The sequence below is a fragment of the Onychomys torridus genome, chromosome 3 (assembly GCF_903995425.1).
Source record: "Onychomys torridus chromosome 3, mOncTor1.1, whole genome shotgun sequence".
Taxonomy (NCBI): Eukaryota; Metazoa; Chordata; class Mammalia; order Rodentia; family Cricetidae; genus Onychomys; species Onychomys torridus.
The window spans coordinates 92342451-92356389 of NC_050445.1; the positions used below are offsets into that span (position 1 = coordinate 92342451).

The 13939-nt window shown below is 38.3% G+C and overlaps 1 protein-coding gene across 1 annotated transcript in view; it reads right to left on the reverse strand.

Moving 5' to 3' along the window:
* Window positions 1–13939, reverse strand: part of Cntn3 (contactin 3) — a 209651-nt gene that overhangs the window by 117115 nt on the left and 78597 nt on the right. Inside the window, exons 3-4 of the mRNA XM_036182004.1 lie at window positions 1536–1739; window positions 466–568 (exon numbers count right to left, since the gene is read on the reverse strand). Coding sequence (XP_036037897.1) covers window positions 466–568; window positions 1536–1739 — 307 coding nt within the window. The remainder of the gene's footprint in view (window positions 1–465; window positions 569–1535; window positions 1740–13939) is intronic.

Genomic DNA, 13939 nt, shown 5'->3' on the forward strand with positions numbered 1-13939 from the left:
TGTTCTTCAAATATGAATTCTAGTCTGTAAATTATATATGTCTTTAAACACACACACACACACACACACACATGGTTACACACATACACACAAGGTTACACACATACACATAAGTTTAGTTATAGTCTTAATATTGAGGAAGGAGATCAAGAGAGGAAAAATAGGTGATGAAGAAGGGTAGGTAAGCAAATGTACACATATGACATGAAAGAAGAAAAGAGAGGGGATTGGATAAAAGTCAGGATCAAGTGTAGCAGAGGGTGAAAGAGAAATGGAGAAGGAAAATCTATTAAAAACTCATTTACAATTTTACACTGAGATCTAATATCTTGCAATACACTTTAAAATAAAAATATTTTAAAGATATCAATAAAAAATAAATTATGCTATGAAGAAAAAAAATAGAACCCCCCCCCATACATCCCCAAGTATCCTAACAACATAAGAGATTGTTAAAGAACTTACTTCCCAAGGGCGAAGCATTCCAACTTCACAGTTGAACCTTTAGCTGCTGGAAGAGTTTCTGGAAACTGGACTTCTATCTTAGGTTCATATTCACCCATGACACCTGTGAATTTACAATACAAAATTGGAAGTGTCATTGTTTCCTATGGCATCATTTTGTGTTTGTAAATAAAACTTTGTTTGGCTCCCCTTTGAACATACTACCACTTTCAGTGATTAAAATGACTGACTGGTACTAACCTTGACCAAACATGTACCCTAAATAACATTTTAGAACTCTGGATTCATGGAGTAAAAAATACTGCAGTATGCAAAATGTTTTAAAGAAATTCACTGAAATGCTATATTCAATGTGAACATATCTATTTAAGCTGACAACCATAACATATTAATAACCCCTGGGATTTCCTATGGTACAAATACTGTAGTAGGGCATTTGATAAATGGTAGCTTCATCACATAGGTGCCAATCTTAAACATAATAAATGGCTCCCTGGAATCAAACCATGGTGATTTAACATGTGGTGCATTCTGATTCCATTATACCTGACTGGAAAGTGCTTCCATATTTGTATATAAGACATTATGGTGTATGAGATATGATTTAGATTAATAAGTCAACTACCTAGGCTTATAACTTGGTACCCCTCTTTTTCCTCTCCAAAATCAAATGTAAAATGTAGTTCATGTTGGTCTAAAACCCACTGTGTAGCCCATAATGACCTTGAACTTCTGAACCTACTATTGTCTTGTCACAGCTGTGCAATTATAAGCATGTATCACCATATCCATTTTGTGTAGCTCTGAGGATCAACCCAAGACTATGTACATGCTAGGCAAGTATTCTACCTGGCAAGTGCTAGCCCCAGCTCCTAAACTGGCTTTTTCCTGAATCTGACAGATACCTCTTTAGCAGTGATCAGGGAGGTAATACCACAGATTTTTTTCTATAATTTTATTTTAGTGAGATATTTTAGCTTGTAACAAAACACTCACAAACTTTAAACAATTTCAAGCTGACAAAAATGCAAACAAGTGACATCATGGGCATTCCACTGTAGGTCTCTTACCATCAGAGCGTAGCACCAAAGGGGTTGGGGAGCCCAAAACTCTGGCATTTGTTACAGTGCTAGTCACCACACATGTGTAATTTCCCACATCAGATGACTCCACCTTAGCTATGTAGAGGTGCCCTGTCTCTTGAGAGACAAATCTCCGGCTGTCTTCTTCAACAAATGATGGATACTCGTTGAAGACCCAAGCATATGATAGTTCTAACAGAAGTTAAGAAGAAATACATTTCATTACTTAGCAAAGTATGCCAGAGTCATTTAGAAGAGTACAAAAATGATGTTTTTCTTCGAGTCATAGAAGAGCACTTAGGGAAATGATTCTGCATTTATTTTACATTACCATGGAGAACACTGCTGATTGGCATTCTAGTGCACAGAGCACCTTTGCTTCCTTCCTCGTCCCTGTTCTAGGTTATGCTTTTATATGCCTTGCTGACTTTGCTCTTGCTCCCTTTTAGTTGGTGTCTCTATAATTCTATATCCCTAAATTACCAATCACATAGTATCAAGTCCTAGCATCAAACTTATCATAGATCCTTAGCTTCTTATGAGTACCACATAGTGACTCAATCGCCACATAAGTCCCTCCCACAAACTCTGCCAACCTCTAGGTTTCCCTTGCTCCTGGATCTTTGTATATGGTGCTCTTGGGTCCACAAAGACTTTTGTCTTGCTTGTTCTTTCTTCATCCCTCCATCCCTTTCCTCTTTCTTTCTTTTTCCTTCTTTTTCTTTCTTCCTTTCTCACTTCCTTCCTTCCTTCCTTTCCCTTCCTTCCTTCCTTTCTTCCTTCCTTCCTTCCTTCCTTCCTTCCTTCCTTCCTTCCTTCCTTCCTTTCTTTCTACCTCCCTCCCTCCATCCCTCTTTCTTTCTCTTTTTATTTATTTTTTTGGTAAACAGTCAGTCATATATTCATCACATATGCTATTGGATCTCATAAAGACATTTTATACAAGCAAATAATATGCTTTGACCATGTTCTCACATGTGCCAACCCTACCCTTTTGCCCCTCCCCCTCTCATTAGTCCCCTTCCTAAGGAGTTTCACTTCTACTTTCATGTCCTATACACATAATGGTTTTTCATATCTCTATGAAGTCTGTGATCTACAAATGTGCAAGGACTCTACATACTGCTTGTGGGAATGTAACTTAGTTCATGGAAATTTCACCATGGAAATTGCAATAGATAACTCTCAAAAATTAAAAGAAGATTTTCCATATGATTTATATATACTGTTCTTGGGTATTTACATGGAAGACACTAAGTAAACATTACAGAGAAATTTTTACACATTAATGTTTTCCAAAGTATTATTTACAATAACTAAGTTTTGATGCCTTTCCTGACATGCATGTCTGAAGAAAATATGTACAAAATGGATTTTTTCAGCTATAAAGAAGAATGAAATTGTGACATTTTCAGTAAAATACATGGTTCTTTCTTTTTCCTCCTTAGCTGAGATAATATGAAGTGGCTCATAAAGTAACATCAGTCACCTCCAAGGAGAAATGTCAATTCTGCTTCCTTATCTAGTCTGTAGTCCATATACAGAGTGATTCCTAATAATTTATTTTATTTTTAATTGTGTGTGTGTATGTGTGTGTGTGTGTGTGTGTGTGTGTACAGGTCCCTTCAGAGGCCTAAAGAAGTCACTAGATCCACTGGAACTGGAGTTCAAGGTAGTTGTGAGCTGCCAGACATGGGTGATGAGAACAGGACTCCAGTCCTTTGCAAGAGTAGTGTGTGCCCTTAACTGCTACGCCACCATTCAAACCCCTAGAGCAATGCCAAAGTTTATTCTAATGTTAGCACTTATTATCCAAGATGTAATGACTATCTCCTTAGTTGTCTCTGTGGTAATAACAAAATGATCTCAATTTTTCCAATTTTATCTGTGGTGTTGGGAATCCAACCCAGGACCAGCACATACTTCTGAGTGCTTTACCATGAGTCACATCCTCAACCTTGATATCAGTTTTAAACCAACTGCTTCCATTTCTACCTGCAACTGAAACATTAAATGAATTCATCAGGTACCATATAAGCATTTGTTGGGTCAAGAAAGGATACATTATGGTAGAAGTTGTGAGCAAAAATCTACTAAGATGGTCTTTACCAACTGTGGGCCGGTATAAACAACTCTCTCTTAAGGAACTATACTCTCCTCTAGAAGGATGACATCTAAGTAGTATTAGGCTTCTATTTGAGATTTTAGATCCTCAAATTATTGAGAGCTAAGTGTTACAAGGCAAACTTTCTGTGTTTGCTTTACTGGCTTCCTTCTTCCTTGGCTCTGTTTTCTTTTGCAATTGCACTAACCTTACTTCCCTGGTTAATTCCTTCCTGTAAAGGTCTTCCAAAAGATTTTTTGAAAATATTTGCTATCAATACAAATTTGATGAGATACAAGTAAAAATAGATTTGAAGCACAATTGTAATCATAAAACATCTTTCTTTTGGGGAAAGAATAGACAATCACTAGATATAAAGCACTGTGAAATGATATGCGAAATTTGGTTGAAAGATGCTCCAAGTTTCAGGGGAAGGGGATGTGAAATTCTTTCATGACTGAAGAATAGACATAAGTATCAAGAGAACATTCAGCCACACAAGGATAAAAGCCCTCCAGGGAGAGTACAGATCATATAAAAGGCCAGCACAGTGGCTAGAGACCTGAAAACCACGGCAGTAACAATCCATGATGATGCCAGTGACAATGTTCTATCTCAATCGAGAGAATGAATGCATTGCACATTGTATATTCACAAACACTGATTTCTTTTCCTAAAGAGTGAGCAATATTTTATGAAAGTCAATGATGAGATAGGAAATTCCAAAGCTGTTTGTTGAATTTTATGAAAAATAAAAATAAAAAAACCCTCAAACACTAATTCCCATTGGTCTATTGCTTACCCACATGCTGCTTTTCCATCCTATAACAATACCACATAAATCTCAGAGAAAAATAATATTGAACAGGCAGGATAAGCTTCTTCTGCAATTGGTAAAACTGGTCGCTGCAGGAGTGGTGGCTCTTTAGAGTCCTCCTGTGGCTCTCAGCCAACCTTCACCTTTCAGATGACCTTTACACATCATTTTTGTTTAATGGAGACAAAGCATTCCTTCTCTGCTTATTAAAATGCTCAAGACACAGAGTTAATGCAGTAGTCATCTTTTCATTATCCATCCAGATTAAAATTTTGTTCCCAGTGTAGAAATTAGGCAATCAAAGTAAATTGCAGTTTATCCAAAATAAGAATAATTGGGAGAAATAATTCAGTGTAAGGGTCAGAAACCTAATACACAGTAAATTCATGCAAGCAAGTATTTTAATATGAAGCTGTATCAATAATAGGTATATGTAATACCTTGGAAATATCACAAGTATAATTTTAATTTAAAACACTCATTTTAAAATAATATGCATTTTACATGACTCCACTTACTGTTTTTCTTTTCATTAACATCATTTTAATATCATCAAGAATGGCATGATTTTCATCTCTGTCATAGTAATGGCATAGTTAGGGAAGCTAAAGAAGGAAAATCAAACATGTCTGTGTGTACCTCTGGGGTACTCTGGTAGATTTGGGAGACTCTACTCAGGTCCCACTAAAGAGAACCCATTGCAGAGAAGGTAGATAAATGTCCTCTACATGTATACTAGAGGCAGGGGCTGTGGCCACAATCACCTGGACTCCTCCTAACTACATGCTCACCATTTCTGCTCCATGTAGGTTTTCTCTAATGGACAACTCTGTTTGGAACACTCCACAGAGAAATTCTCAAAATATTTTCAGATCTATGTTACAGCGGGACTCTTCTCTTTGTCCACAGATATGTGAACTGATTCTTAGTCTGTTCCTCTTCCTAACTCTAATCCCTCTCCTTTATGCTTTTACAGGTCCTCCTTAGTAATCTTTTCAAATCTGATCCTTTAATCTTATTTCAGTGTTTACTTCCTAGGAACTTGAACTGACTTGGTTGCTGACATTGAACAGGAGACTTTTCTGAATTTAAAACTGTTCCTTTCCTTTGATCAGGAGAGAGGGTCTATTCAGGATCATAAACTTCCTTTCCCAGGGATAATTGATATTCTTTTCAATTTCTATCAAGTTAATATATTCACTTCACTTCTAGGTTTTTCAAATATGCTGGCATCTTTGACCAGAAAAGCTCTTCGGTTCCCCAGTGTGAAACAGTATGAGGCTCTCTGCCCCGACACTGACACCAAAAAAGGAGAAAGTTGGTTCACTTTTAAAGCAACTCTTACCTCTATGAAGTAAATTAGTGAGCAGAAGGAATAAAACCCCTCATAATCTAAAGGCCTATTGGTAAGAAGCTATCTGCAGCAGTGAGGATTCATATTCTCCCTTCAGGAGTTAGTGTCAACAGGTAGACACAGAAGTCTATCACTGACCTCTAAATTACAGAGATCAACTCCAACCTTAAACAGACACTCAGGACTCATTTATCCATAATCTTCATTAAACAATGCATCATACATAGGTTACACTGTAAAGGGTGATTTTAAAGTTTCATAAGTACATCTTTTCTCTAAATTTCCCAACAGTACAGCTTATATAATGTTAAATTTAGGCACTCATTTATATGGACATGAATAATAAAATGGAGCTCCTCTCTAGAACAGCCTCAGAAAAAATCCAGAGAATAATGATTCTTGACCACAAACAAATGAAAGCGAGAAGAAACAGGAGTATGAAGGAGGAGGCCCCTTGTGGCTGGAAAATACTTAAAGAGGAAATATTTAGACTTTGAGATGCAAGTAAGGAGTGAAGCAGTACATGCTTAATAAGGTTTTCAGATATCTAAATCAAAGCTCAAGAGTTTGGGTGTACTATGCGTAATACTGATCCCAGTACTCCACACACAGCCCTGCAAACCTAGGGATATGTCTGTTATTAGACACAGAAGAAGGACTCTGCAGATGTCAGTAACATGGGGTACTGAGATGGGAAGATTTTCCTGGGTTATCTGAGTGGGTCAAGCGTTACTGTAAGGATGATAATGAGTAGGAAGCAGAAGAGCTACAGCCAAAGAGAAGAACCTCTGCCTACCAAAGCAGGGGTTTCCACTATCACAGATATTTTAAGATAGCATATCCTGAAAAAGGCTGTGAATGCAGGTAGCCTGTAAAGGCCATACAGGGTAGGTGATGGGGCATCCCTCAGCTTCCAAAAGAATACCAGGAATACATATCTGCCTCTATTTTGACATTTAGCCAATTAAACTGATAATTTGATTCTGGACTTCCATATATCCATCTGTGTTACTACATTTGCAGGAATTTGTCAGTGTAGCAGTGAGGTAGTGTACACACATACCTGGCTGTGGGATTGTGCTAAAAACATACTGTTAAGGACATTGCAGTGAACCTGAACGTGCCTAATGTAATCAATCACTAGGATCCTACTATGGAAAGACACACAGGAAGGTCAGAGAAAGGGCTGACTAATGAGCAGATGTCTGAGGGAGGTGATTACTTGCTGGAGGGCCAAGAGCCAAGGAATATAGGCAGCCATAGGCAACTGCCAAAAGCAAGGGCAATGAAGGCTTGGCCAAGGTTCTGGGAAAGAATTCAGCACAGGCAACTCTCAGTACCGTGCTGTCAATCTCAGGAAATTCCCATTGAAATTTAATGTTGTACAACAAATTCGTGCTGGTTTTAGTAACTGTGTTGTGGATTAGTAACAGATAATCAACATAAATGATAATAGCCAACAACAAATAAATATTTATGTTTCCTAGATTTACTTTTGTAGTTGTTGTCATAAAACACTGCGAGAAAAGCAATGTAGGGGAGAAAGGGTTTACTTTAGCCCACAATTCCACACTATAGTCCATCACTGTGAAAGTTCAGGTGGGAACTTCAAGAGCTAGATACAGCCATGGTCAAGAGCAGAGAATGCATGCATGTTCACCAGTGCTGTCTCCTCCATACACTTACACAGTCCAGGACCAAAAACCAAAGGAACAGTGAGTGTAGCCACAATGGGCAGGACCTCCACCTCAATTAAAGCACCCAAAATAATCCTCACAAACATGCTCATGGGCCAACATATCTAGAGGACTTCTTAATGAGACTCTCTTCCTAAGTGACTCTAGATCATGTCAAGTTGGCAATTAAAAATAACCATGACACAATGCTACATATTTTGAATAAAATTCCCTAAGTAATGAGAAGAGAGTAGATAATATGATACTAGAGTTAGAGAGCCAAAGGGGGAACTCATGCTTTAAAGAATACAGTTATAAAGGTTCATATATAGGAGGAGAGGCAAGGAATATTCCAAAAGAGAGAATCAACTAGAGCTCTCAAAGTCAACTAGGGATGACTTTTCACAAATATGTAGATCTTTAGAGATTCAGGGAAATGATTCCTATCTATGTGTAATTCTGCTCACAAGGTCACGAGAAATGAGTAGAAGTTTGTACCACCCACATTGTTTACAGACTTTTTTGCCTTAAAAAGGAAAGATCTGCATGAAGTTTGCATTTGCTGTTGTATGAGTATATTAAAATTTGTAGATCATAGATCTGATTAAAAACATTTGAGAATTACATGATTTATTACATTCTGAAACAAAGTAAAATAACATCTTCTGTGATACTATGAGAATTTACTTATAAAAATCTTCATTTGCAATAAATGTTAATTGAGTACTACAAAGCCAAATACATATCAGTTCAGTATCCTTTGGGAGGATTCAGCTTCATTTTATGTAAAATGGTAAATAAGCTAGAAGCTATGCTAAAAATGATAATTTCATAGACACTAACAAACTAGGCTCTACAAAGCCTTTCATAACCTCCTGAGGAAATAAAAATACACTATGTTAGATAACATGGCCACAAGGCTCTCTATTAACAAAGCTATAAGGGTATTAGGAATAGCAAATATTTTTCTTAACCAGGGAGCTAAGAGTATCAAACAATCAAAGCCATAAATAAAGAGAATGAAGTTCTGAAATTCTGCCATCTGAAAAGCAGTCCATGATGGATGATGTCACTTTGGCAGCCACATTCCTTCCCAGGTCACTGAAGTCTACAACTAGTCAATTTGACATGAAATATGCCACTGTGGTGTTTACCTGGAGAAATATTAATGCACATAATACTGACATTTGCAGGTTTATTTCTAGTTCCACTATGAAATTCTATTATAAAGGAGATTTAATCCGGAGCCCAGGCATTTTCTAGAAGAAATTCTGCCAAACAAAAATGCAGTTAGGCAAAATTGTAAAAGTAACTTGGGCCATTTTCTGTGGTGCCAACTGGGGAAGTCTGACCTATTTTTAAGATGAGACTTATTTAAAAGTGCAGGGAGCCATACTTGATGTCATTCAGGATTTTATCAGTGATTCACACAATTGAAAAGAGAATTCTGCTCTGAGGTTTACAGGTTATGCTACGTGGCTGACCGCCTGGGATAGAGTGCACATTCCACAATTTAAAACAAGGTAAAAACCAGAAAGAATGGTCAGGTGTTAGGAGCTGACATGAAGCATCAGAGGCTGGGGGCTGTTGTTCAAACGCTGTTTTAAAAATTGTTGTCATATACAGCAGGTTTCTCTGTGTGATTATGAATATCTACTGAATCCATTTTGACTTTGAGTCCTAGTAAGTTTCTAAGCAGAACTATATTAAGGCCTGAAATTATGTTTTTAAGGTTAGCCCCAGGGTAAAAGTTAGGATCTTGTGCATGGCTAGGAGTCAAGCCCAGTTCTCAACTGCCTGTAAACGGAATAGTTTGGAGCATTCTTCCCCCTTCCTTCTCCCTCTCTCTCTTTAAATCAGCTGCCTCCTATTTTCTCTGGTGCCATTGCTAATGTCACTGATATGATGGGGTTCCTTCCTCCTTATGCCCAGGGCACCTAGAAAGGCCACTGTGTATTGCTTTTTTGTGATATGCATTCTTTTTCTCATGCTATTTTCAATAAACGTCCCTGGTCCAATCACCACGTCAGGCTGTTTATACTGGATTGACCTTATTCTTCCTTCTTTTATCCAAGGAGATCTCAAGACAAGAGGGTGAAAGTTGAAACCATATTCAGTGGCAATCACATGGTCCATCAGTGGCTTTTTATACCCAAGGAGAAGTGGCAAAATCATTGCAAATCTTTGACTGACATCCTTCCTCCCACAAGACTGGTGAAAGCATGTCATGGACAAAGAAATCAGTTTACATTTTCACAGAGGGAAATGAGTTTAAAAGAATTATTGTGATATATATATATATATATATCTCCTTTAGGCCTCAGATGACTCTTCAAGGAACTTAATCTCCAGTATGCATGATGTTGGGACTGGGGAAGAAAACCACAGAACAATCGTTAAAACATCTGTATTTCTTTTTCTCATCTCTGACAAAGAAATACTTGGCTAAACCAACTCAAAAAAAGAAAGATTTCTTTTGACTCACCATATTAGGTACTGTCATGAAAAGGAAACCATGAAACCAGGAGTGGGAGGCAGCCAGTTACATCCTGTGGGACAGTCAGGGAGCAGAAAAAGGGGAATGCTTGAACTCAGCAGGCTTTCTCCTTCATCCCTTTTCTGATCTCAGCCCAGTCGTGATACCTACAGTCATGGTAGGTCTTCTGCCTCATTTAATCCTTTCTAGAGAGGTGTTTCTTAAACTAATCACCTTTATATATCACCATGACAGTATATAAGACAGAATTCGCTGTTTCTCCATTTTTATTATATAAGAGTTCAAAGACCTTGAAAAAAATGTTAGAAAGCAATTTTAAGATTAGTTCCAAACTAATGCAGGAAATTATCGGTTTCATAACCAAAGCCTTTTCGTACAGTGAAAACAAAGTGCTTTGTCATAGGAAAATATCACATGACAATGCTTAATGCCATGTGCATGCTGATGTGCAGACCTTAAACATCTGCCAGAGTGCTATGGCTTGGGAGTCCCCTTTCCTCATCACTTACAGTAACTAGTGGACAATTCTTAAGGCTTTAGTGCCAGTAAACAGCATTTTCTTTTTAAGTGCAGTCTAGGAGATATAAAAAACCTTACAGCTCATGGGAGCGCTAATTGGAGCCAATTATACTTTGATTGACCTACCTTGCTATTAAAATGATATGCAAAATTTACACTGCCCTTGCAAAATGGAAATTTTCTTCAGAACAAACTAACTACAGGAAGCCTTCCCTGTAATGAATCCGAAGGTGGTGCTTGTGAGTTATAATTCCCACAGCAACTCTAAGCAGCTAATTCCAGAGAGGGGCTTTGCAGGGCTGCAAATGATACAAAAGAACCCTAGAGTCATGAAAAGGTGCAATAAAATAGCTGAAATAATTAAAGGCAAAGGAATCAAGGAATAGCATCACAAAATGTAGCCCATTTCTCATTAGATCTGATTTTTCATTTATGAAAGTTTAAGCTCCCCTTTTAAAGAATGCCGTGGGAATATGATTGCTCTCTTCTATGTGCCCGGGCTTTTAAAACTAAATAGATTGTCCATTTTCAGTGGTAAGTAGAAATGAGATCATTAGAAGATTAAGTCATCCTACTGTATAAAAAGGCTCTCAGTCTTTCTTTCTTTTCTTTCTCTTTCTTTTTCTTTCTTTCTTTCTTTCTTTCTTTCTTTCTTTCTTTCTCTTTCTTTCTTCCTTCCTTCCTTTCTTCCTTCCTTCTTTCTTTCCTTCTTCCCTCCCTCCCTCTCTTCCTCCTCCCTTTCTTTATTTCATGTGTGTATATGTGTGTTGTGTGTGTATGTGTGTGGTGTGTGTATGTATGTGTAGTATGTGTATGTGTGTGTTGTATGTGTATGGGATGTGTGTGGTGTGTGTATGTGTGGTGTGTATAGGTGGTGTGTGTGTGTATGTGTGTGTGTATATGTGTGTGTGGTGTGTGTATTTATGTGTAGTGTGTGTATGTGTGTATAGTATAAATATGGTGTGTGTGTTGTGTGTGGTTGTGTATATGGTGTGTGGTGTGTGTATGGTGTGTGGTGTGTGTGTATGGTGTGTGTATGTGTGTGGTGTATGTGTGTGTGGTGTGTGGTGTGTGTGTGTGTGTGTGTGTGTGTGTGTGTGTGTGTGTGTGTATGCATGCATGTAGGCTTGAATTGCTTTCCACTCTATTCATCAAGACATCTGCTCATCACCAACTCAGAGTTCAGTAGTCTAGCTAGCTAGTGTGCTCTGGGCCTCCCTTGTCTCTACCTTCAGAGCACTGGAATGAGAAGCCTGCCATGCGCATCTGGCACTCACAGGAGAGCTGTGCAGTGAGCTCAGGTTCTGTGCTTCCATGCAGAGTTCTTTAATCACCGAGCCATGGCCTCAGATCTAGAAGGGATGTCTCAGCACTGATATTACCTAATTCCACAGGAAGTTGGACAAATTCTTGAAGTTTACTTTTTCCTTTTGTTCTTACACACACACACACACACACACACACACACACACACACACCTCTGTTGCTATTACTTACCTCAGTAGCACATCAAATCTTTCAGTTTAACCTTAAACTGTTGTTGAGCAGTGGTGGCACACACCTTTAATCCCAGCACTCAGGAAGCAAAGGCAGGCTATCTCTAAGTTGGAGGATAGCCTGGTCTATAGAGTGAGTTCTATGACAGCCAGGCCTACACAGAGAAACCTTGACTGGAAACACTAAACACAAAACAAAAGAACAACAACAACAAAGACCCTTACACCTTTGATCTGACTTTTCTGAAGGACAGGCTAAAATAAAAAGAGATCGTTCCATTATAAATCATATAATGAAAATGGTGCAAGGCCACCTGATTCCAAGTATTTGATTAAATATTATGCTTGATTATCAAATAAATGTAAGCACAAAAATAATTCATACAGACATCAATAATTAACAGTAATTTCCATCCACACTTCCAAACAGGTGGTATTCTCAATAGAGGCCAGTTTCTATGGTCCTAGAGGACACGTTGGGGTTCACAGGGACCTCCTGTTGAAACTCAGATTTATGCAGGAGTTTGCAAGCTTTAATGAAGGTGACAGGAAAAAGAAATCAAGAAAACAGAATATCTCAAGTTCTCTCTTGTTATGCTAGGTAATAAACAGATTCAGCTTCCCCATCTTCCCAAACCTGTTTTATTCTAGAAAAGCAGACATGTGAAATGAAACATGTACCACTCCATTACCCTGAAGACAAGGCTTTCAAATGCAAAAAAAAAAAAAAACCTTCCATCTGCTTTTTCTATGATTTTAATAATTCAGCTAAAAGAAATCTCTGCTGAGTTTAGGTAGTACATGAAGAACCACAATGTAACTACTCAAAATTGTTTTTCTCTTTTAATCTTATTTTCTTAGTATTGTACTCTTAGAGAGATTTTATATTTTTTGAATTTTAATTGACAAATAATAATTATACATTTTAAATGGTATAAGCTGTAATGGTTTTATACTTGCATATAATTTGTTGTCTTGATAGGATTAAACCAATATTCATTAGCTCATATACTTATTATTGTATGATCAACCTTTTTTCTGCTTGCCATCTTTTTTTTTAATAATTTGATTTAATTTTATATATCAGCCACAGATTCTCCTGTCCTCCCTCTTCCTGCCCACCCTGCCCTCCCCTCAACCCATCTCCCATTCCCATATCCTTCAGGGCAAGAACTCCCCTGGGAATTCAGCTCAACTTGGTAGATTCAGTCCAGGCAGGTCCAGTCCCCTCCTCCCAGGCTGAGCAAAGTGTCCCTGCATAGCCCCTGGTTCCAAACAGCCAGCTCATGCACTAAGGACAGGTCCAGGTCCCACAGTTCAAGCTAATCAACTGTCTGACTTATCCAGAGGGCCTGATCCAGTTGTGGGCTCCTCAGCTATTGGTTCATAGTTCATGTGTTTCCACTAGTTTGGCTATCTGTCCCTGTGCTTTTTCCAATCTTGGTCTCAAGAATTCTCACTCATACAGTCCCTCCTCTTTCTTGTCAATTGGATTCCTGGAGCTCCACCTGGGGCCCAGCCAGAGATCTCTGCATCTGCTTCCATCAGTCATTGGATGAGATTTTTAGCATGACAGGGTGTTTCACCAGAATAGGTCAGTTCGGGCTTTCTCTTGACCATTGCCAGTAGTCTATTGTGGAGGTATCTGTGGTTTCTGGGGACCTCTCTAGTACTTCATTTCTTCCTATTCCCATGGGGTCTTCATTTATCATGGTCTCTCAGAATGGCTAAGATCAGAAACACTGAAGACAGCTTATGCTGGAGAGAATGTGGAGCAAGGGGAACTCTCCTCCACTGTTGCTGGAAATGTAAGCTTGTACAGCCACTCTGGAAATCAATATGACACTTCCTTAGAAATATGGGAATCAATCTCCCCGAAGACCCAGCTATATACCTAAGGAATGTTCAATCATACCACATGGGCACATG